Genomic DNA, 21,074 nt, shown 5'->3' with positions numbered 1-21,074 from the left:
GTAGTGCAACCTCACAACGCTGATCTCAATTGGAGGAGAAGCGCTGCAAGTGGCAGCGACAACAACAAATCCCAGCATCCCAAGCAAGCGTCGAATTTGAGAATTTTGTGTACTTCGAGCCAAGTGAAGCTCGGGAGGCTCTCGGGAAGAGCATCTGTGATACGATAGATTCTGCGTTGGCTTTTGAGGATATTGGTCGAAACTAGAGTACGAGGCTGCACATGACGTCTCCCTCAATGAAGATATGAGCAATACGGGACCAGAGTCTCTTTCAACTTGTACGTGGGTAGGATAAAAATGACCCGCTTAGCGGGTGCTACACGGTATTTGACTGAGATATTCACCGTCGCGAAAAGCGTATTGTCTGCTCACGTTGTGTGGTGCCTAATAAAATAGTAATGAAAGTCTGTGTCTATGCTCTGACACTGTTGTTCAGAAGATTCGACCGGGTTCGTAGCCTGGAGACCTGATCAGGGCCGGAATATAGTTTCTCCGTTCCTGCAGGCTCTAGTCCTTTTGTGGCATGTCTCAAGGGTCGAGGTCACGTAGAGCCGATTCTCATTGGCTCGTCGCACCATGGCCCCACTTGGATTTCGCAGAGGCATGTCCCACGCGAATTCACTTTGTCTCCAACTCTCCTCTAAAGATCCTATATACTGCGACCATTTTCCTCGAGACCATCAGGAAATTTGGCTCACTTCACTCTTCGCGCCTGTGGCCGTGGCCTCATCCTCTCCCTCACATCCTTTTGTTACATTTCTCCCTCCATCCATTGGAAACGCCTGTCACGAAGCCCCCCCGTGTCCATTCATTTCACGACTTTCTACTCCGCGATTCCGCAAATGGGCCTCGTCGCCTCTACCATCTAAAGTCGCACATGCCTACTGGCGCGCAATAATACTAATCATAGCAGCAAGGCTGCTGGAGACCTCGAAGCCGTCTAGAGGATGTCTTCCACAGATGCTTCTCAAAAGATCGACCTCTATGCCGCAAGGCTAACAGATCCAAAGATCGGTTCGTCTCAATCAGCCCGTCTCTCCTCTATACCGAGTACACTGACCATAGCATTTGTTTAGACACGCGTACGAAATCTAATGTGGCCACCGATCTACGTGATTCCATCGAAAGCCTATGCACGCCTCCTTCAACCTATGCAAAATTCCTCGCGAGGTTATGGCCGGTCTTCAAGAAGATTTTGGAGGGGAAACCCGACTTCTCACCTACTTCCTTCGAGCAGGTCCTTCGAAATCAAATTTTGGAGATCATTCATCGACTTCAACATGCGCCGCCTGAGGTGGAACCGTATGCGCTTGATATGGTGGATACACTGATGGAGTTGGTGCGGGTGGAAAATGAAGATAATGCAGTTCTTTGTCTGAAGACCATCATGGACTTGGAACGCCACCAAGCAGCTGCCACAGCTTCCAAGGTCCAACCGTTTTTAGACCTCATCCAAGAAATGTTTGAAATGATGGAGCAGGTGGTCAAGGACACATTCGACTCTCCCGTGAATCATCATCAACCATCCTCCTCAACGCCAAATCCTCCCGGGGGGAATTTACAATCACCTCGTCCAGGCTCCCCAAATACGACCGTCTCAGATCCCGGGAACGAGAGGAAAGAGCACATTCCACTTGCCAAGGGCATGCAATCGTTCAAAGTCTTGTCTGAATGCCCCATAATAGTGGTCTCAATTTTTCAAGCACATCGAAGTTCCGTCGCGGCCAACGTCAAGAAATTTGTTCCTTCCATCAAGAGCATTCTCTTGTTGCAGGCAAAAGCTCAAGAGAAGGCCCATTCGGACGCCGAGGCAAACAAGACCGTCTTTACTGGTGTTAGCAAAGATATCAAGAATCGCGCGGCCTTTGGCGATTTTATCACTGCTCAGGTTAAGACCATGAGTTTTCTGGCTTACTTGCTGAGAGTATATGCCAATCAGTTGACGGATTTTTTACCTACACTGCCGAGTGTCGTGGTCCGATTGCTCAAAGACTGCCCACGAGAAAAATCCGGTGCCCGCAAGGAACTCCTCGTTGCTATTCGTCACATCATTAATTTTAATTACCGCAAGATCTTTTTGAATAAGATCGACGAATTGTTGGATGAACGAATTTTGATTGGTGATGGACTTACAGTCTACGAAACCATGAGACCGTTGGCATATAGTATGCTTGCCGACCTGATACACCATGTTAGGGACTCTCTCCACCGTGATCAGATCCGGCGCACAATCGAAGTGTATACCAAGAACTTGCATGACAATTTCCCTGGTACAAGTTTCCAGACCATGAGTGCGAAATTACTGCTCAACATGGCCGAGAGCATCACGAAACTTGAGAACAAGGAAGACGCACGATACTTCTTGATCATGATTCTTGATGCGATAGGCGATAAGTTCGCAACCATGAATTATCAGTACAAGAACGCCGTGAAGCTCAGTAAACAATATGGAGACAAATCCAAAGAAAATCAGGTCGAGACGTACATGGATGACAAAAACCGCGTTCCGGATTGGGACGAGGTCGACATATTCAACGCCACTCCGATCAAAACTTCCAATCCCCGAGAACGCGGTGCAGATCCCGTGAATGACAACAAGTTCTTGTTCAAGAATCTGGTCAATGGACTGAAGAATATGTTCTACCAGCTCAAGACTTGCAATCCTCCAGGGCTCAGCATCGACCAAACCAACATCCCCATGAACTGGGCTGAAGTGTCATTTGGCTACAATGCAGAGGAGACTCGGGTGGTCACGAAGCTCTTCCACGAAGGAGCCCGAGTGTTTCGCTATTATAGCGCCGAAGGTCTACAGCCCGATTTGCAATACACTTCTCCGGTTGATTTCATGGCCAGCCATTCAATGGCCCAAATGACTCGAGACGAGAAAGAGCTTCTGGAAAGCTTCGGTACCGTCTTCCATTGTATTGATCCAGCCACCTTTCATGAGGTCTTCCAAGCAGAGATCCCACATCTGCATGAATTGATGTTTGAGCATACGGCGCTTCTCCATCTACCGCAATTTTTCCTGGCAAGCGAAGCCACCTCTCCAGCATTCGCTGGGATGGTGTTGCAATACCTGATGAACAAATTGCCAGAAGTAGGTTCCTCCGACATCGTGCGGTCGTCGATTTTGTTGAGAATGTTCAAATTGTCTTTCATGGCAGTCACATTATTCTCGGCCCACAACGAGCAGGTCCTTCTTCCTCATATTACGAAAATCATTACGCAATGCGTGCAGTTGTCCGTGACGGCAGAGAAACCGATCCATTACTTCATTCTCCTACGGTCATTGTTCAGAAGCATTGGAGGTGGCCGATTTGAACTGCTTTACAAGGAAATCCTCCCTCTCCTCGAAATGCTCCTGGAGACTTTCAATCACCTCCTTCAAGGAGCAAGAGACCCCCACGACAGGGACCTCTATGTCGAATTGACCCTTACAGTCCCTGCCAGACTAAGTCATCTACTCCCTCATCTCAATCACCTGATGAAGCCTTTGGTCGTGGCCCTCCGAGCGGGACCAGATCTGGTTGGCCAAGGACTTCGCACCTTGGAATTGTGTGTGGATAACCTCACGGCGGATTATCTCGATCCGATCATGGCACCAATCATGGATGATCTTATGACTGCCTTGTTCGAGCATTTGAAGCCTCAACCTTATCAACACTTTCATTCTCACACAACTATGCGGATACTGGGAAAGCTTGGAGGAAGAAACCGTAAATTCCTCAATCACCCACACCAGCTGTCATTCCGTCGCTACACCGATGATGTGCCCAGTTTTGACATCAGACTCATGGAGACAAATCGGGACCGAGCATTTCCTCTTGATACTGGGGTCGATCTTGCCATTCAAAAAATTTCAGAGACTCCCAAGTCGACGACGTCGAAATCTTTGGATCTGTATTACAAGCAACAATCGTTCAAGCTCATCACCAATGAAGTGAAGCTTTTCATCGGAAGTGACCAGCTGCCAGATGATTTCGCTGCCTTGCTACGGTTAGAGGCCAATGATCTCATGGCCCGCCGATTTACAACATATTCAGATATGCTAGAAGAAAACGAACTTGGAAAGTCGGTTCAGAAGAAACGAGAGCAAGAGGAAAATCTGAAGAAACTCCTCAAGGCCTGTTTCATGGCGACGACAGTACCGGATCTCAAGTCGCAGGCTGACACCTTCATTGCTAACATCTCCCGACATTTTACTATTATCGAACTAGGGCAAGCTCTTTGCGATGCAGGTCGAAAGATGAAAGAATTTGATGTCCATGCCGGAGAAGGAGCGGTCCATCTCAGCTCTCGCATCCTTGCAGATGTTCTCTGTGATTGTCTGGCTTCCGACAACATTGTCATCCGGGAAGCAGCAGAAGCCTCAATGGTTACGGTACTGGAGACTGCTCGTACTATATTTGGCAGTGAAGGCAAAGCAGCTGGGCTGCCCTTCTTTTCTCATCTGACGCAGACCTTCTGCCATCGGTGTCGTGAGGTCGAATGGTTTACGAAATCCGGTGCCACCTTGGGGATCAAGATCTTGATCACCAAGTTGAATCTCGGCAACGCGTTCTTAGGAAGCAAGTATTTGGATATCACCAAATCACTTCTCTATGTCATTAAAGATACCCCTCAAGAAGTCCCGGCAAGTACGAGGATAACCGCTCGGGAGAATCTGGAGTACATTCTTCGCAAGGTTTTGACTGGCAGCACCAAAGAAATGCTTACTGTGGAGACCAGTCCTATTCACAAACTTTCTGCAACCTTTAGTCTTGAACTATCTCACATGAATAAGAATGCCCGAGAGACAGCACAGTATGCTTTCTCCATCATGGCAGAGATGGTCGGTGTTGACGTGCATGAGATACTCTCTCCGGTCAAGGAACGGCTGCTGCAGCCGATCTTTAACAAGCCGCTCAGAGCATTGCCGTTCTTGTCTCAAACAGGCTTCATTGACGCCATCACTTATTGCTTGGGCCTTGGACACGATTTTGTACCACTCAATGACCAATTGAACCGTTTGATGATGGAATCCCTTGCCCTAGCTGATGCTGATGCAGAAATCCTCCACCCTAAACCAGATGAATTCAACAATGCCCAATTGATTGTCAACTTGAGGGTGTCTTGCCTCAAGCTTTTGTCGATAGCCATGAGTTTACCTGAATTTGCCGCCGGCCCACAAAACACCAGTCGTGCTAGAATCATCACGGTTTTCTTCAAGCTGCTCTATTCAAAGTCGCCCGAGATCATCGAAGCTGCCAATGCTGGCTTGAAGGATGTACTGGTTCAGACAACGAAATTGCCAAAAGACTTGCTACAGAACGGCTTGAGACCTATCTTGATGAACTTGCAAGACTCGAAGCGTTTGACAGTCGCGGGGCTTGAAGGCCTGGCACGCCTGTTGACCTTGCTCACCAGTTACTTCAAGGTGGAAATTGGTGCTCGGCTCCTTGAACACATGAAGATAATCGCGGATGAGTCCCTGCTTCAAAAAGTCTCATTTGGGCTAGTTGAACAAAATCCCCAGATGAAGATTGTGACGGCAATTTTCACCATTTTCCATCTGCTACCACCAGCGGCCACGAGCTTCATGACGGACTTGGTGAACGGTGTGCTGGATTTGGAGAGTAAACTTCGACGTACGATCGCGAGTCCGTTCCGTCACCCATTGATCCTGTATTTGAACAAATATCCTGAAGATGCCTGGGGCTTCTTTCAATCTCGTTTGCAGGAAGAAAAGTATGGTCGATTCTTTGGACAAATCCTGGCTTCGGAGTCCAGTGGCTCTCTGCGGGAAGCCGTGATGAAAAGCACTGGAGCATTGATCAAAGCCGCGTTTGAAGTTGAAGGTGAAGAAGAAAAGCACACAGCTGCAATCAATGGTATTTACATCGTCCACTCCATCTGCTCCTTTGAACCAGCGAAAAATTGGCTCAAAGACCACGAGCAACTTCGACTCAAGGTGTTGGCTGCTGGACAAGAGCTTGAGCAACGCTTGAGAAAAGACCAGCTGCAACCGTCACAAAGATTGCGTGCCGAACAGACGGGGGACCAAGTGATGGATGTTGTCACCCAGTATCTTGTATCATCTCCGGAGGATGTTATCTTCATGATGGATGTTTTCTCCTCCGCTTCCCAAGGCACTATCAAGGCACCTCTGAAATTGACGAAGTATCTCTTCGACACGATCATCACCGACGAATCTGTCGATCGCCGATTCAATATCATTGAGAAATGTTTGGAGCTATACTCCCATAAGTCCGAGTCACAGAAGGTGAAGACTTTCTTACTACACAATGTGGTGAATCCCATTATGGCTAGAGACATACAAAACAATCGTGGAGAAAACAACAGTGCAGGTAATATTGCAGACAGCAGACTCTTCCATCTCTTCTTAGAGCGACTCTGGAAATCATCTTCTCCAGAAGTGAGTGATGAGTCTGCTCTACCTGGCGTCGATCATTCGCGTATGGAGGCGCTTCAACTGTCCGCTTTCGTCCTCAAGTATCACAAAGATGCGGTTTCTGAAGATCGTAAGGAGATCATCAAATATTCCTGGGGCCATATCAAACTTGAGGATGTGATCAACAAGTACGCAGCTTATGTCCTAATTTGTTACTTCATTAGATCATATGAAACACCTCCTAAGGTCGCCGTCCAAATCTACAATCAATTGTTGAAAGCCCACCAGAATGAAGGCAAGGCCTTGGTGGCCCAGGCCCTTGAAGTCCTTGCTCCAGTGCTACCTCTCAGGATGAATGCACCAAATAGCACACCTGGTGACAAGCGTTCTCCCCATTGGGCTCGATTACCACGCAAGATCCTAAACGAAGAGACCGGTAATCTCCAACAAGTCCAAAGCATCTTCAATTTCATCGTCCGTCAGCCCGACTTGTTCTACGAGTCACGGGAATTTTTTATTCCGACGATGATCCAGATGCTACACAAGATTGCCCCTCCACCAAATCCTTCTAACGAGAGCAAGAGACTTGCTCTTGCCCTAATCTCCTTGATTAAACAATGGGAAACAAGGAGAGTCTCGGCTGGCTCTCCTCAATCCACCGCGGACTTGACTCCCACGAAAATGAGGGATTCAAACGGGACACAGGCGCTGCCCCCGCCCGCCGGCAAAGACCGAGCCGAATATCTCATCCCGCTCGAGCAACGTACAGTAGTGGTCAAGTACGTGATCAACTTCATCACAACACTACCAGAACGATTTCCTGTGCCAGCTGCCGAGCTAAAAGCCAAGACCATGCAGAAAGCTCAGCAACAAGCTCAGTCGAATGACATGTGCAAGAAAGGTGTGCAATTGCTTCGCGAACTCCTCGCTCCAAATTTGTGGGCCGACGTGGATGTCGGTCTTTACCAGAAACTCTTATTACCCATCCTCGCTGGAGAGAAGGCTGATAAAGCGGATGAAAAGCAGCTGACCTGCATGATCAATGCTTTGCAGGTGATGCGCATATTGATGGGAACCAAGTCCAACGAGTGGATCGTCAATCATATGGAGGAAATCCAGAAACTCCTCGAGAAGCCTCTCAAAATGGAGGATCCAGAAATTCAAGACTGCCTACACCTGGTTACCGATGAGAACAGCAAACATTCACCATTGGTTCGTCAGATCCTTGAAGCGATCCCGAAGCAGAAAACCGAGGATGAAGACGCCATGGAGTTGGATGCTTCACCCTCCGACTTCCCCACAAGATTTTCGAAAGTCATGATCGGTGAGGCACTCTCTTCTGGAAACTACACTTCTGGGATCAACAATTTGTGGACACTCTCCTTGGTGCGTCCAAGCGATGTTGATGACCACATTGCAGGTGCAATGAAAGCTTTGCAACAAAAGTTGGCCAAGGAACACATCAACGCTTATGTCATCCCCCCCGGGCCTCCACCGCAAGGCTGGCGACTGGGCGAACCTTTAATGGATCCTTATGAATTTGCACTCGGCGTGGACCTCATCAAAAAGACTGTCGATATTCTGTCTTCTCGAATGGGTGAACTCAACGAACAACGCCGCCCCTTCTTGAGTGTACTTGCCTCCTTGGTGGAGAAGTCTTTCAACGTCGAGATGTGCAGTAAAGTGTTGGACATGGTAGAGAAATGGGTTTTCAACTCCAATGAGCCATGGCCTACTCTCAAGGAGAAGACTGCTGTACTCCACAAAATGCTGATATTTGAGAAGTGGCCGACCCAAAACCTGCTGGAACGCTTCCTCGAACTAGTCATCAAAATCTACGAGGACCCAACAGTCACGAGAACCGAGTTGACAGTGCGTTTGGAGCATGCTTTCCTGATAGGAACTCGTGCGAAGGACGTGGAGATGCGTAATCGCTTTATGAGCATCTTCAACCGCGCACTCTCCAAGACGGCGAGCTACCGTCTCAACTATGTCTTGACTTTACAGAATTGGGACACTCTCGCCGACTCATTTTGGTTGAAACAAGCGTCACACCTTATCATGGGCTCGGTAGAAATGTCTATGCCTGCTCGGCTACATCCAGAGGATGTACGAATGGCACCGGTCTCACAGATGTTCAGTGCGGCTTTGGTGAATCCAGACCAACGAAGGGATGATCTAATCATCGAGGACGGGCTTGAAGTGCTAGTGGTGGCACAACGTCGCTTCAACCAAGAAATTCATGAGGTTAAAGTGCGCGATCTGCTTGACCCAATCACTCAGCTGCAGCACGCAGACGATTCTGTCGCCTATGACGTTTGGGTGAAGCTCTTTCCATTGTGTTGGTCGGCTCTGAATAGGGACGAGCGACTTGATCTCGAAAAGGGCATGGTCACACTCTTGACCCGAGAATACCATCAGAGACAACTCAATCTACGTCCGAATGTTGTCCAAGCCTTGCTCGAGGGTGCAGTACGCGCTAAACCCCGGTTTAAGGTACCGCCACATGTGATGAAATTCTTGAGCAAGACTTATGATGCCTGGTACACTGCGTTAGTATCATTGGAAGAGTCTACCGTCGACCCTCTCATCGATACCCCACAAGTGCGCGAGAGCAACCTTGATGCGCTCGTCGAAGTGTATGCGGGCCTGCAAGAAGACGATCTATTCTACGGCACCTGGAGACGAAGATGCAAGTTCATGGAAACGAATGCCGCGCTTTCATACGAACAACATGGTATATGGGACAAGGCGCAACAATTGTGGGAGTTGGCACAAGTCAAAGCCAGGACAGGTGTCGTTCCCTTCTCACAAGGAGAGTACTTTCTTTGGGAAGATCACTGGATGATCTGCGCACAGAAGCTGCAACAATGGGACATTCTCGGCGAATTTGCCAAACACGAAAATTTCAGCGACCTTCTCCTAGAGTCGGCGTGGAGAAACTATGAGGCATGGTCTGGCGACGAAAATCGCAATCAACTAGACGGCATGATCAAGTCGGTGTCCGATGCACCAACCCCCAGACGAACTTTCTTTCAAGCATTCATGGCTCTACTGCGGTATAACTCTAAGCAAGTGTCTCGAGCGGAATTCCAGCATGTTTGTGACGAAGCCATCCAGCTTTCAATTCGAAAATGGCATCAGCTTCCTAAACGCATCACTAATGCTCACATACCGATTTTGCAAAATTTCCAACAGCTCGTTGAGTTGCACGACGCCAGTGTGATCTGCGACAGTCTCATGGGTACCAATGAGCGCAATCTCGACAACAAATCGCAGGAAGTTAAGCTATTGTTACAAGCCTGGAGAGATCGCCTTCCAAATATTTGGGATGATATCAACGCTTGGCAAGACCTAGTCACTTGGCGTCAGCATGTGTTCCAACTTGTGAACTCGACCTATCTACCTCTGTTACCTCAAGGCGGAAATAATGTCGGAAACAATTCGTATGCTTTCCGTGGCTACCATGAGACCGCTTGGATAATCAACAAGTTTGCCCATGTCGCTAGGAAACATCAGATGCCAGAAGTCTGCATCAATCAGCTTGGGAAGATCTATACCCTGCCTAACATTGAGATCCAAGAGGCTTTTCTCAAGCTAAGAGAACAAGCCAAGTGTCACTATCAAAACAAATCTGAACTCAACAATGGCTTGGATGTTATCAACAATACCAATCTTAATTACTTCGGCGCGCAACAAAAGGCTGAGTTTTACACCTTGAAAGGCATGTTTTTGGCCAAACTTCAACACGCAGAAGAGGCAAATGAGGCTTTTGGTGTAGCCTTGTATTATGACCTACGTCTCCCGAAAGCGTGGGCTGAATGGGGTCAGTATTCTGACCGCAAATTCAAGGAGAATCCAGCCAATATCGAAGCTGCTAGTAATGCAGTTAGTTGTTATCTCGAAGCAGCGGGATTGTATAAGAGTGCCAAGTCCAGGAAAATGCTCAGTCGCGTTCTATGGCTCCTAAGCTTGGATGAGGAGGAGGGGCATATTGCAAAGGCATTCGAAGATTTCAAGGGAGAGACTCCCATATGGTACTGGACTACATTCGTACCACAGTTACTGGGAAGCCTTGAACATAAGGAAGCACCGCTTGCCAAGTCAGTGCTCGTAAAAATCGCCAAAGCATTCCCCCAAGCTCTTTTCTATCATCTTAGGGCGACACGCGAAGAATTTCTCACCAAGAGGAAGCAATTCGATAATCAGAAACGCCAGCAGCAAGCTAAGCAAGAAAAAACCGAAAGTGGATCAAGACCAGGTACAGCAAATGGTGAAACACCGGCAAATGGAGCCTCATCGCCCAAGGCCAAGCAAGAGCCCAATGGAGACAATCAAGCAAATGGGGCTGAAGCTGAAAAGACGGAAGAACCTAAAAAGCCGTGGGATCACACTGATGAAATTATGGCTGGATTGAAGACTGCTTTCCCATTGCTCGCCCTCAGCATGGAGACAATGACTGATCAACTTTCGAAGCACTTCAAATGCCCCCCGGACGAGGATGCCCACCGACTCATTGTTGCGCTTCTAAACGACGGACTGGCCTATATTAGTAGGGCTCCAATCAATTACGCCGAAGGAGCCAAATTGCCACCTTCTACAGAAGCCAATATCGCCCGGTTCGTAACATCTGTACTTCCAGCTCATATCCGCAAGTCTTTCGAGGCAGATTTCGTACAGCAAAGACCTACCATGTACGAATACATTCACAAGCTGAGAAGATGGCGCGACAAGTTTGAGCAGAAGCTGGATCACAAACAACAGTGGAATCCGCTTGAAAACTACAGCCATCACCTGAGTGAGTTCAAATTCCTGAAGTTTGACGACTCGATCGAAGTGCCAGGTCAATATATGCAACACAACGACAAGAACACCGACTTTGTTCGCATCGAGCGATTCATGCCTACCGTCGAGGTTGTCCGCGGAAATAGTATATGTCATAGGAGACTTACTATCCGCGGCCATGACGGCTCGCTTCATCCTTTCGCAGTGCAACATCCTACAGGAGGCAAAGTTCGTCGAGAAGAGCGAATCGTTCAACTGTTCCGAATTTTCAACCAGACTCTCGCCAAACGAAAAGAATCTCGTCGTCGCAATTTGTACTTCCACCTTCCGATATTCGTACCTATTGCCCCCTACATTCGACTGGTACAAGATGACTCTTCCTACGTCACCCTGCAATCAATCTACGAGGACCACGTCCGTAAAATGCCAGGAATGTCCCGCGACGATCCCATGATGTTCCTGCTCGAGAAATCTCGTGCAATTGCTGAGCAACAGAAGTCCTCACCCAGATCGCAAGAACAACTTGCAGTTATGAAGACCGAAATTTTCAATACAATCAAGGAACGGTGGCTGCCAAATACTGTTGCACTCAGTTACTTCCAGGCCATCTACCCCAGTTACGCAGACTTTTGGCTATTCCGACGACAGTTCGCCTATCAGTTCGCGGCCACGACCTTCATGACTTACATTATGCACATGTCCGCTCGCTATCCAACCAAAATCTCAATTTCTCGGGCAACTGGTGACATCTGGGCAAGCGATCTATTGCCCAACCTCAATTCCGCCAAGGCGTACTTCTTCAATCCGGAAGCAGTTCCATGCCGTCTGACTCCCAACCTACAAACACTGATCGGCCCGCTCGCCATCGAAGGCATCTTTACAGCATCTCTCATGGCAATCGCCCGTTGTCTCGCAGAACAAGATCAAGGCTACGAAATGGAGCAACAACTCAGCATCTTTGTGCGTGACGAAATGTACAATTGGGCAGCAGGACGATCCCATTCGAGCAGCGAAGCCAAGATGGAAGGCCAACATCTCCGAGAATTGGTGTCTCAGAACGCGGATTTCGTCGTGCGTAGGGCACTGACGTTGGCGAAAACTCAAGGAAGCGTCGGCAATACTCCCGAAGCGGCGGGCGTAGCCGGCGTGCTGCCTGCGTGTCAGAACGTGGTGGATCTCGTCAGTAAAGCAACGGATCCCATGAAGTTGAGCGCGATGGATGGGCTGTGGATGCCTTGGTTGTAAATAAGGTCATGAGCCGCGGCTGGTATTCAAGAATTGAGGATTAAGTAACTTTGGGTTTCATTCTTCCTGTTGCAGTTTTGGCGTGGCGTTCATTGGAGCCCAGGGCACATTGGACTGATGATGATTTGACGACGATGGCATGAGGATAAATATGATCAGGGTGGGCAAGTTCCATTGCGGTCCAAACAGGGAGACCAGCGACGCTGTTTCAGAGTATCAAGAGCCAAAGTTTCTTGTCTTTTCTCGAGGTGAGCTAGGAGCGATCTTGTGGATTTCCTATGGTCGGACAAGAAACCAAGTAGCTTAGTCTTGTGCTCCTGGCTAATTAGCTCTTCTTGTATAGTATCATACCAACTAGCAATTTTCTAAGGATACCTTTTTTCGTTTTGTTGTCATGAATCTCATTTTCGGATCTTGGTCCATTTCGGTGATCGGGGCAACTTGGTAATAGAGTCAAGCATGCGAATGTGTATGCAACCCTAAAGGAAGGTTGATGTATAACATGATCAATAGTGGCCTTGCTCGCCAAAGTCATTGCCGAATTTCGGTTCACAATGGAGTCGTTTTCAATTCAAGCTTCTCCATCTTCTGGACGGCCTCCGAAACCGCGTCCAGGCCAAGCGCTTCGACGACCCGTTTCAAGGCCTCCTCAAGATAGGGCTTTGGCCGGCTGAAGACGATCCTGAAAACACCGGGGAGCTCGGCGCCAAAGTTGGCTCCGCTGGCGAGGAACACCTTGTTCTGCAACAGAAGACCCATGATTGTTTTCGTGATGTCTTCACCCGTTTCATGTTTATGCACGTCTTTTCTTCGTGAATACGCCTGGCCGAGATTCGCCCAGAGGAAGAACGCAGCGTTCGAGCCTGGAAAATAGGGGATGTCATGCTTGTTGAGGAATTGCACCACGAAACTGTGATTCTCGGATAGCCTGGCTTGATTTGTCTCGATGAAGCGATCCACCCATTCGTCATCTTCCAGGACGTTGGCGGCGATGATCTCCGCGACCGAGGACGAGTAAGAATAGATACAGACCTCAACCAAAGACTTGAGAAAGGCTGGGTTGTGCTGAGAGATGATGTACCCAAGACGCAGTCCATTTGCGCCGAAGTCCTTGCTCATGCCGTACAAGACGTGAACGAGTGAAGGCTCGATAATGCCGTCCAGGGCGATAGACAACACCGAGGTGAACTCTACGGGTGGTGGGTTTGCGTCATGCTTGTTCTTCCAGACGGAAAAGGCGTAGATTTCGTCGGACACAAAATGAATTTGGTATTTCTGGCAAAGCCGCAGGTATTCGATGATGGTTTCCCGGGAATAACACCTACCCAGGGGATTGTGGGGCGAGCAGAGCATGAGGGCTTTGACTGTAACTCCTCTCTGCGTTGCTGATAATATGGCCTTTTCGTAGTTGGCCACTCCTGCAAGGCCCATGGGGTCGACATCTTGGAAGGCCACCTTGACGACCTCGACATTTGGTCTGAGATTCAGATCTGCGATAAAGGCGCCGTAGTAAGGATGGCCCAGGAGATAGCCGTCGCCTGGGTTGCAAAACGCCCACGAAGTGTGCTCAATGGCATGAGAAACTCCATTCGTGACGACGACATGTTCGAAATCTAGGGCGACGGCAGGATCGAGTTTCCTGTTGAGGAATCTTGCAACGGCCTTTCTCAGCCGCTTGCCGCCTGTCGGACCGTCGCCGTAGGTGAAGGCGTCTCCGGTCACCTTGGTGGTGGAATTGATGAAGTCGCAGAGTTCGTTCTGCATAAGAGTGTTCTCTGCAACACCGATGCTGATATAGCCATCAGGGTTATCTCGAGGATGCCATTGGTTGTTGTAAATGTCCCAGATGGGGCTCCTATTCTCGTCTGGTCTGGCGCATGCTTGTGCACGCTCAGATAGGCCTGAGATGGTTTCAAGTTGTTTGGTAGACATGCTTCAAAGATCGATGGGGGCTTACATGGGAATTTCTGTTCTCAAGACCGGGTCATCTGGGCGATGGCTTGCATTGCATTTATGGGTCTGTTGCTGCACACACGGATACAAATCGTTCTTGGACTTGAAGTCGATCACCGCACGAGCTAGTCCTAATACGTCATGGACTGGCGCCTTTAGATCATGCTTCGAACTCGATACGAAGGACTTACCATAACACGCGGGCTGGGCAGTATTTCCTCTGTCGATCAACGACGAGGTTCCCAGTCCACGCCACAGCCATGTCAAGAAAGGCATACTCGTGCGTATACTGTAAAGTGATGGCAGTGACGATGTAAGGGGGTGAGGACTTGCCCCGCCAATGTGATCAAGACGCACGAACGGGGCCTGTACTCCCCCGTACCAATCCGCACTCCCCCGTACTCCATCAGGTGTTTAATCAATGCCTAGACGCTAACCCACCCATATTTGTTTACTCCTCCCCAACTTGGAGTACTGCATCCGTGAACGCAAAACGCAACCAGACGTCAATTCTCACCCACTCGACAACCTCACACCTCCAGAGCACAGTATTTTGCATCGAAAAACTCCCTCCATTGTACCTAGGGGCTCCTACACCTGACTGACAGCTCTGCCACCATGCCTCCTGCAAATACGCGCAAAAGAAAGTCCGGCGAAATGGAGGAGGACCCTGCTCCCGCAGCTACTCCGACTGGAAGTCCTCGAAAGAAGATGAGGATAACGCAGTCACAAAAGCAGGCATTGATGGACAATCTTCAGCTAGAAAGTGAGTGACGGATTCCTCCATGTCATTGGAGTATCAACTAACCCCAGCAGTCACGGAACGAGCACGCCAGCTTCGAGCGGGCTATGCACTTCAATGTGCTGACCTTCGAGCTCGCATTGAACGACGCGTCAATCGAATTCCCTTGGCCGTTCGCAAGATGACCATGGCTGAACTCATCCAACAACACCAAGCCACCAAATCGAAACCCGCCAGGACTCAGGCTCCAGCCTCCAAACAATTCAGGACCGAAAGGGTTCCCGGTGAACGACCTCTTCCACCACTACCACAACAGCAAATCGTCAAGGCTCCATCCCCGGCGCGTCCAGCTCCTCAAGCAACCCCGAATCGAGGCAAGAAGCGGAAGAGTACCATCCAGATCGCGTCTGATAAGGAAAATGAACATGTCGTTGGCGTTGACAACCTCCCGGTGATGAAGAACAATAAACGCGCCAAAGCTGGTCAAGCTGCAGCACCTGCAACACGTACTGCCTCCCGAGCCGTGAAAGCCAACTCTGTGCTCTCACCACGCTCTCACAACTCTCGAACGCTTCCTCGCTCCCCGATCAAAGAACACCCGATGGCTCCAAGCTCGCCAGCAAAGAGCTTGATTGCAAGACCCATCTCTCCCCTTAAGCCGGTCAGTCCATTCAAATCTGCAGCGACAGCAGCCACGTCGGCGATATCGGCAAGTGTGCACGGGATGATTGAACAAGCAAAGCGAGGTACAGCTGGGAGAATGACCAGGACAGCCTCGAAGGAGAGACCCGGGGCCACGACAACAGCGGCAAGGGGGAAAATGCTTCCACCTCCTCGCCCAGAGCCGAGGGCACTATCTTCGCCTCAGCGCACGACCAGCCAGTCCAGCACACACAGCGCAAGCACCGACATTTCGACAACCTCTACGAGCACGACCATTGTGAAGCCGAAGCGTGGACGCGCCGCCGCGGCATCGGGCAAATTGGCCGAGCAGAAAAGCCCGGGGATGGCCAGGAGGGGCGTTACAAAGGCCGCGACGGCGGCAAAATCTGCGCTGAAGCGGAATCCCACAACGGCAAACAAGAAGGTCGTGGTTGCTGAGCCTGTCGCTGGGAGACGAGTGTTGAGGAAGCGAACGTGAAAGCTCGTGCGAGACAACGCTGTGAAATGATTAGGTATCGGCCATTGTGCATGTGCACATGAATTGAACACGCATCGGAGATGTATCTGGGAAAGGTTTTGGAGCGATAAACGAGGGGCGCGCTCTTAGAGGTTTTCAGGCTTAGAAATCCATCGTCGTAGGGTGCTGTGTCTTCGCCAAACAACGACTCTGCTTAAATACGCTTTTGGAAGAGGGATTTCGAGTGAACCGTCTTGAGGAGATAGACATCAGAATGTATGCGACAGATGGTGCTCGTGGCCTTTGATCAAGCGCATCCGTGTGTACGTTGATAGCATCTTCCTCAACCGACTCATTCAACACATATATACATACCTGCTGACCCACCTCCCTCCATAACCACGTTTGTGTGTCCACCAATGCTACCCATTGGACTTTTTGAAACTTTCATCTATAAATCTAGATAGGATTTGCAATCGTCTCGACCAAGACATCCATCTCACGTCGACTTTCGAGAACCGCAGAACGGCTCTCCGGCGTGTTTTGGGCAGGGAAGGGTGAACAGAGGTCAAAATCAGATCATCATCACTACGAAGCGTACCGTGAGAGGGGACGAGCAATCTAGGTAGTAGAGGTCCTGTGTGCACTTAAGTGTCTGGCAATAGGAAAAGGCTCAGTGTGACAGTAATAATTACACCGCTATCTTTTCCCTTTTATTTGTTATGATACTCAAACACTGTCAAATCATCTAGGGCTCAAATGTTGCCCCCCCCCGGGCCCTGCTCGCTCAATCTTCTATGTTCATTGAGCCCTAATAGTCCAGCTCGGCACCTGCTCCCGCTTGAGCGGCGGCTTGAGCACCTCCACCTGATCCACCGTTCGGTTGAGCATCGAGGTCTTCGTATGATTTGATACTGCGCCCCTGGACCGCTTCTCTAGGTCCTACAGCGTTTATTCCACCGCTGCCATCTCCCCATTTACCGCCACCTCCACCTCCACCTTGAGCAATGAAGCCGGGGTTCATGCCTGGAACAAAATTGCCTCGCTGCATCCCGCCCATGTTGTTGTATCCACGTTGGCTGCCACGTTGGTTTCGATCATATGGACCTGATCTATTGCCATATCGGCCTCCGCCACGTCGGATGGGCCCGCCAGTGTGTGATCCACCATTCATACCATCGTTGAAGCCAACGCCAGGAAGGAAAGGAGTGGGGACGTTTGGCATTCCCATCATCGAGTTCTGACCAAAATTCATCATGTTCATACCCATATTTTGAAGACTGAAGCCACGAGGTGTACCATTATTGAGATGATGGTTGCTCGGAAGAGGGAAATGTCCATTGGAATTGGCATCTGATCGTGAAGGCGCGATATGTGAAGGGTCAAGCACATATCGGTTGACAAGTTGAAGCTATTCAAGGTCAGTTGGGGGTCAAATAGATATCTAGGGCAGCACTCACATCGTTCTTCAACCCTGCAAACCATTCATCGTGTCTCTTCTCAACGTGTTTCTTCCAGAAGTGTTCTGCCTTGAACAATTTCGCACACTCAGGGACTTTGCATCGGTACTTGGCTTCGTCTTCTTGCTTGACAAATTTTGCCAATTCCTCGTCGATTGCTTCTTCCACAGGTTTACCGCCGATTTTCTTCAAATCGACATCCTCAGGTTCCAGGATTTGGAGAATCTTTTCCTCGAACGTCTTGACCCAATTGAAGGCTCTAAGAAGTTGTTGGTCGGTCTTGTTGAATTTCTGAGAGCGCTGTTCCTGGACAGGACTTGAATCCTCGTCGTAGCCATTCTCTTTTCCGTCCCTTTTCTTCCCGGGGAAAGGCTCTCCGAATGCGCTCGCTCGAGCAGCAGCCTTTGCCATGGTGCTGAGTCCTGCTCGAGGCCTTCGTAGATGACCGCCTGGGCATTTTCGTACCAATTCATGGACTGAGTCCGACTCAAAGACACAGAACAGACAAAAGTTAAAGACTCGGCGAAGGTATTCCACCATGAGGTCGAGCTTCTTCTTGGTAAACAACAACTCGTCGTCATCTTGCTCGTCATCGTTCTCTTCGCCTTCTTCTCCCTCTTCGTCGAACTTGATTTCGTCATCGTTGTCCTCAAAACTGGGTTTCTTCGGTTTAGGAGGTGGCTGCAAGAGTCCCTGGCTCCTCATCTGTTCTACTCGATGGTCGATTTTGGCAAGACCTGAAGTGATTTCATCTTTACCCAGGTCGTTGTCTAACTTGGCGACCAATCTGCGGGCAAGCTGATAATCTCTCTCCACACGTTCCGACGCAGAGAATAGATCCCACAGAGCCTTCTTTCGTGGAGCACTCGGGACGTTATGAACGCCAACGTGGCACGTAAAATCGCCCCTGACGGTGTCGGTGATGGTTTTCCCATTCACCAACTCCAGAGCCTTCTGAGCAATTGTGACCTTCTCGATCTCCGGCTTCTCTTCTCCTTCTTCGTCATCCTCACGGCCGTCACCACGTTCAACTTCTTGCATGGCGTCAGCGTCCTCCTCCAGACCAGGATTGAGCATAATCCATCCGATTCGATGGAATTTCTTGGCCGGATTAGGGTCACTCAATGACAAGCCTCGAAAGCCACCCTCCCCTTCGCCCAGGTGTTCTTTGCAGAACTCTTCGATCCGATCTCTTCCAACATTTGGTGCCAGTGTCTTGATGAGTAAAGCAGGCTGATGGACAGATTCATCTCGAAGCTCACCTCCCTTGGCGGGAACCAGATCAAGAACGCCGAGAACTTCGTTACCACCGACGGCTTCACCTTCTTCCTTCTCAATCATGCCACCGGCTCCATCGCTGTCATTCTTGTAGATGCCTTCGAGTGTGAAGTCGTCAAAGACGCCACTCTCGATATCCTTGACCCATTGTTCGTAGGCACCCTCCCGAGATTCCATGATTCGTTTTCGAATGGGATCTCGAATTTCGGGTACATATCGCTCTTTGAACCATTCTTCCCCTCGGTGGAGCTGGACGAATTGTCGGGCCATTCTGACTTGGAAATCTTGCTTGTATTGGTCGTAGCCTTGTTGGATTTGGGATCTTTCTTTCTCACGATCTTCTTTGGCCTCTCTTTCACCTTTGACGCGATCCGACGGTCTGCGGCCTCCATGCTTAACTCTCTCCTTCTCTTCTTTGATTTGCTGTTCACAACGCCACCAATCAGCGAAGTAGCTGAAGCCGGCTTGCGTCTCCAACGATAGAGGATTGGCCAAAGGATTCACGCGGACGACCTGTTTGTTAGGTTCTTGACCCGGAACATATCGATCGATGTTGGCCGCAGTGGGCGATGGAGCTCTCCGGCGATCATCTCGCTCACGTGTCGCAGCTCTCTGTGGCTCGTAAAAGTCATCTCGAGCCGGACGATCTCTTTCCGGTTGATAACGATCGATGGCGGCAGGGGAGCGCGATCGAGTCCGCGGAGGTGGGCGACGTCTGTCGTTCACTGGAAAAGTCAACGGAGGTGGACTCGGCGAAAGTACAGATTCGCTTACCTGGAGATCTTCGTCTGTAGGAATCGGTTCGATCATACGTGTCGTCATCCCGTGCACGGTATCGGGGGGACCTCTCGTTAGGGGGTGAACCATATGCTTCATAAGGATTCATAATGTCCGACTCTTCAAGGTCGCAACTTGACCAGCTGTGTAACCACTTATTCGAGGCTGGCGACCGATTTCATTGGAGGGTCTGAGGAGATCAAAAATCAGGGAAGGCTTTCAAGTGAAGTCGTCTTTGGTTGATCTGAGGTGGCTGTGCTGAAAGCTAAAAGAAGACATGATAGATGTTAGACTGGAGTCAAGAGAATGAAGTGTTCTGGGTGCACGACGAGTGAGAATAGGTGGGGCGTCAAAAGAAGAGAGAAGTCGCGAGCATTGACGCTCCTATCTGAAGGTGCAGGTTGATCAAACAAGAACAAGTATATAAGATAGATTGGTAGGGTGAAAGTAAGTGATTGGTAGCAGTGAGGGAACAGAAGACAAATTGTGATGCGGCGAAACCGAGAGCCGACAGAGGTGAGGTGGTGGCTGCTAGAAAGAGTCAAGTAGTGAACCTACAGGATAGAGAAAGATAGAGATTGAATTGCTGAACTGGCGACGCAGTCTCAGCTTTGTTGTTGATGGTGATTGAAAGAAGGAAAGGTAGCATGGAGTTTGCGACGACGACAAGGTTGGAGAAGGACGGCGATTCGTCATTGACGTTGACGCTTAACGACGTGCGACTTCGAAGGTCTCTAGCTTAGGCGCTCTGGGCCCTCTAGGCGTGGAATTGGGGGAAAGGGAGCCCGTCTCTTAACTATCTTGGCAATTAGTGACCTACTATTGGTGCCTATCGTACCCTTAGGTAAGGAACGAGGTCGATGCTGGCAACAGGGTACTCGGTACTCGACCCTTCCCTACGGAGCTCTCGGACTGCTGCGAACAGTAAAGCCTGCGCCGCCAAGCCCTACTACATCGGGGTCGGTCATAGGCAAAGGTCCGCGCACTGGGGCGATGAAGGGGTATATCGAGTATCATTCCCCCGTAGCAACTACAGGTCCTAACTGCTGAATACACGGAGTCAGTACGGAGGTGTGCATCAAAAGTTGTGTACGCGCTAGTAGAGAATGACATGGCCTTCTAATGACACTGTCATAATTTTGAAAGACAAGTTTAATTTTAATTGCGTTTCTACAGCAACACTCCCTAGAGATTCTCTTCAGCCCTAATAGATGTCTAATAGTACTCAAAGTTAGCTTAAGTTAGGGGGACATCTTAGGGGGGATTAGGCATTCTATTCCCTAACAAGGCCTAACTAGCCTAGAATAAATAACCTGTTAGAGT

At 49.6% G+C, this 21,074-nt stretch overlaps 4 protein-coding genes across 4 annotated transcripts; 2 read left to right on the top strand and 2 right to left on the bottom strand.

The window, feature by feature from the left end:
• Positions 1-947: 947 nt before the first annotated feature.
• On the top strand, positions 948-12,421 carry A1O9_01392 (transformation/transcription domain-associated protein; the record flags this gene model as incomplete). The annotated part of the gene is made up of 2 exons (XM_013410550.1): positions 948-1,014; positions 1,077-12,421. 2 exons carry the CDS (start codon positions 948-950, stop codon positions 12,419-12,421), a joined length of 11,412 nt encoding a protein of 3,803 aa, XP_013266004.1.
• Positions 12,422-12,970: 549 nt separating this feature from the next.
• A1O9_01391 (uncharacterized protein) lies at positions 12,971-14,353 on the bottom strand (the record flags this gene model as incomplete). The annotated part of the gene is made up of 1 exon (XM_013410549.1): positions 12,971-14,353. The coding sequence occupies one exon, from the start codon at positions 14,351-14,353 to the stop codon at positions 12,971-12,973; it is 1,383 nt and encodes a 460-aa protein (XP_013266003.1).
• A 639-nt stretch (positions 14,354-14,992) lies between these two features.
• A1O9_01390 (uncharacterized protein) lies at positions 14,993-16,257 on the top strand (the record flags this gene model as incomplete). Its single annotated transcript, XM_013410548.1, has 2 exons — positions 14,993-15,140; positions 15,191-16,257. 2 exons carry the CDS (start codon positions 14,993-14,995, stop codon positions 16,255-16,257), a joined length of 1,215 nt encoding a protein of 404 aa, XP_013266002.1.
• A 790-nt stretch (positions 16,258-17,047) lies between these two features.
• A1O9_01389 (uncharacterized protein) lies at positions 17,048-19,850 on the bottom strand (the record flags this gene model as incomplete). The annotated part of the gene is made up of 2 exons (XM_013410547.1): positions 17,048-17,647; positions 17,697-19,850. 2 exons carry the CDS (start codon positions 19,848-19,850, stop codon positions 17,048-17,050), a joined length of 2,754 nt encoding a protein of 917 aa, XP_013266001.1.
• Positions 19,851-21,074: the final 1,224 nt, after the last annotated feature.

Source organism: Exophiala aquamarina, assembly GCF_000709125.1.
Source record: "Exophiala aquamarina CBS 119918 chromosome Unknown aczIA-supercont1.1, whole genome shotgun sequence".
NCBI lineage: Eukaryota > Fungi > Ascomycota > Eurotiomycetes > Chaetothyriales > Herpotrichiellaceae > Exophiala > Exophiala aquamarina.
The sequence above is the reverse complement of the archived record's forward strand: the minus strand, read 5'-3'. Positions and strand labels throughout refer to the sequence as shown.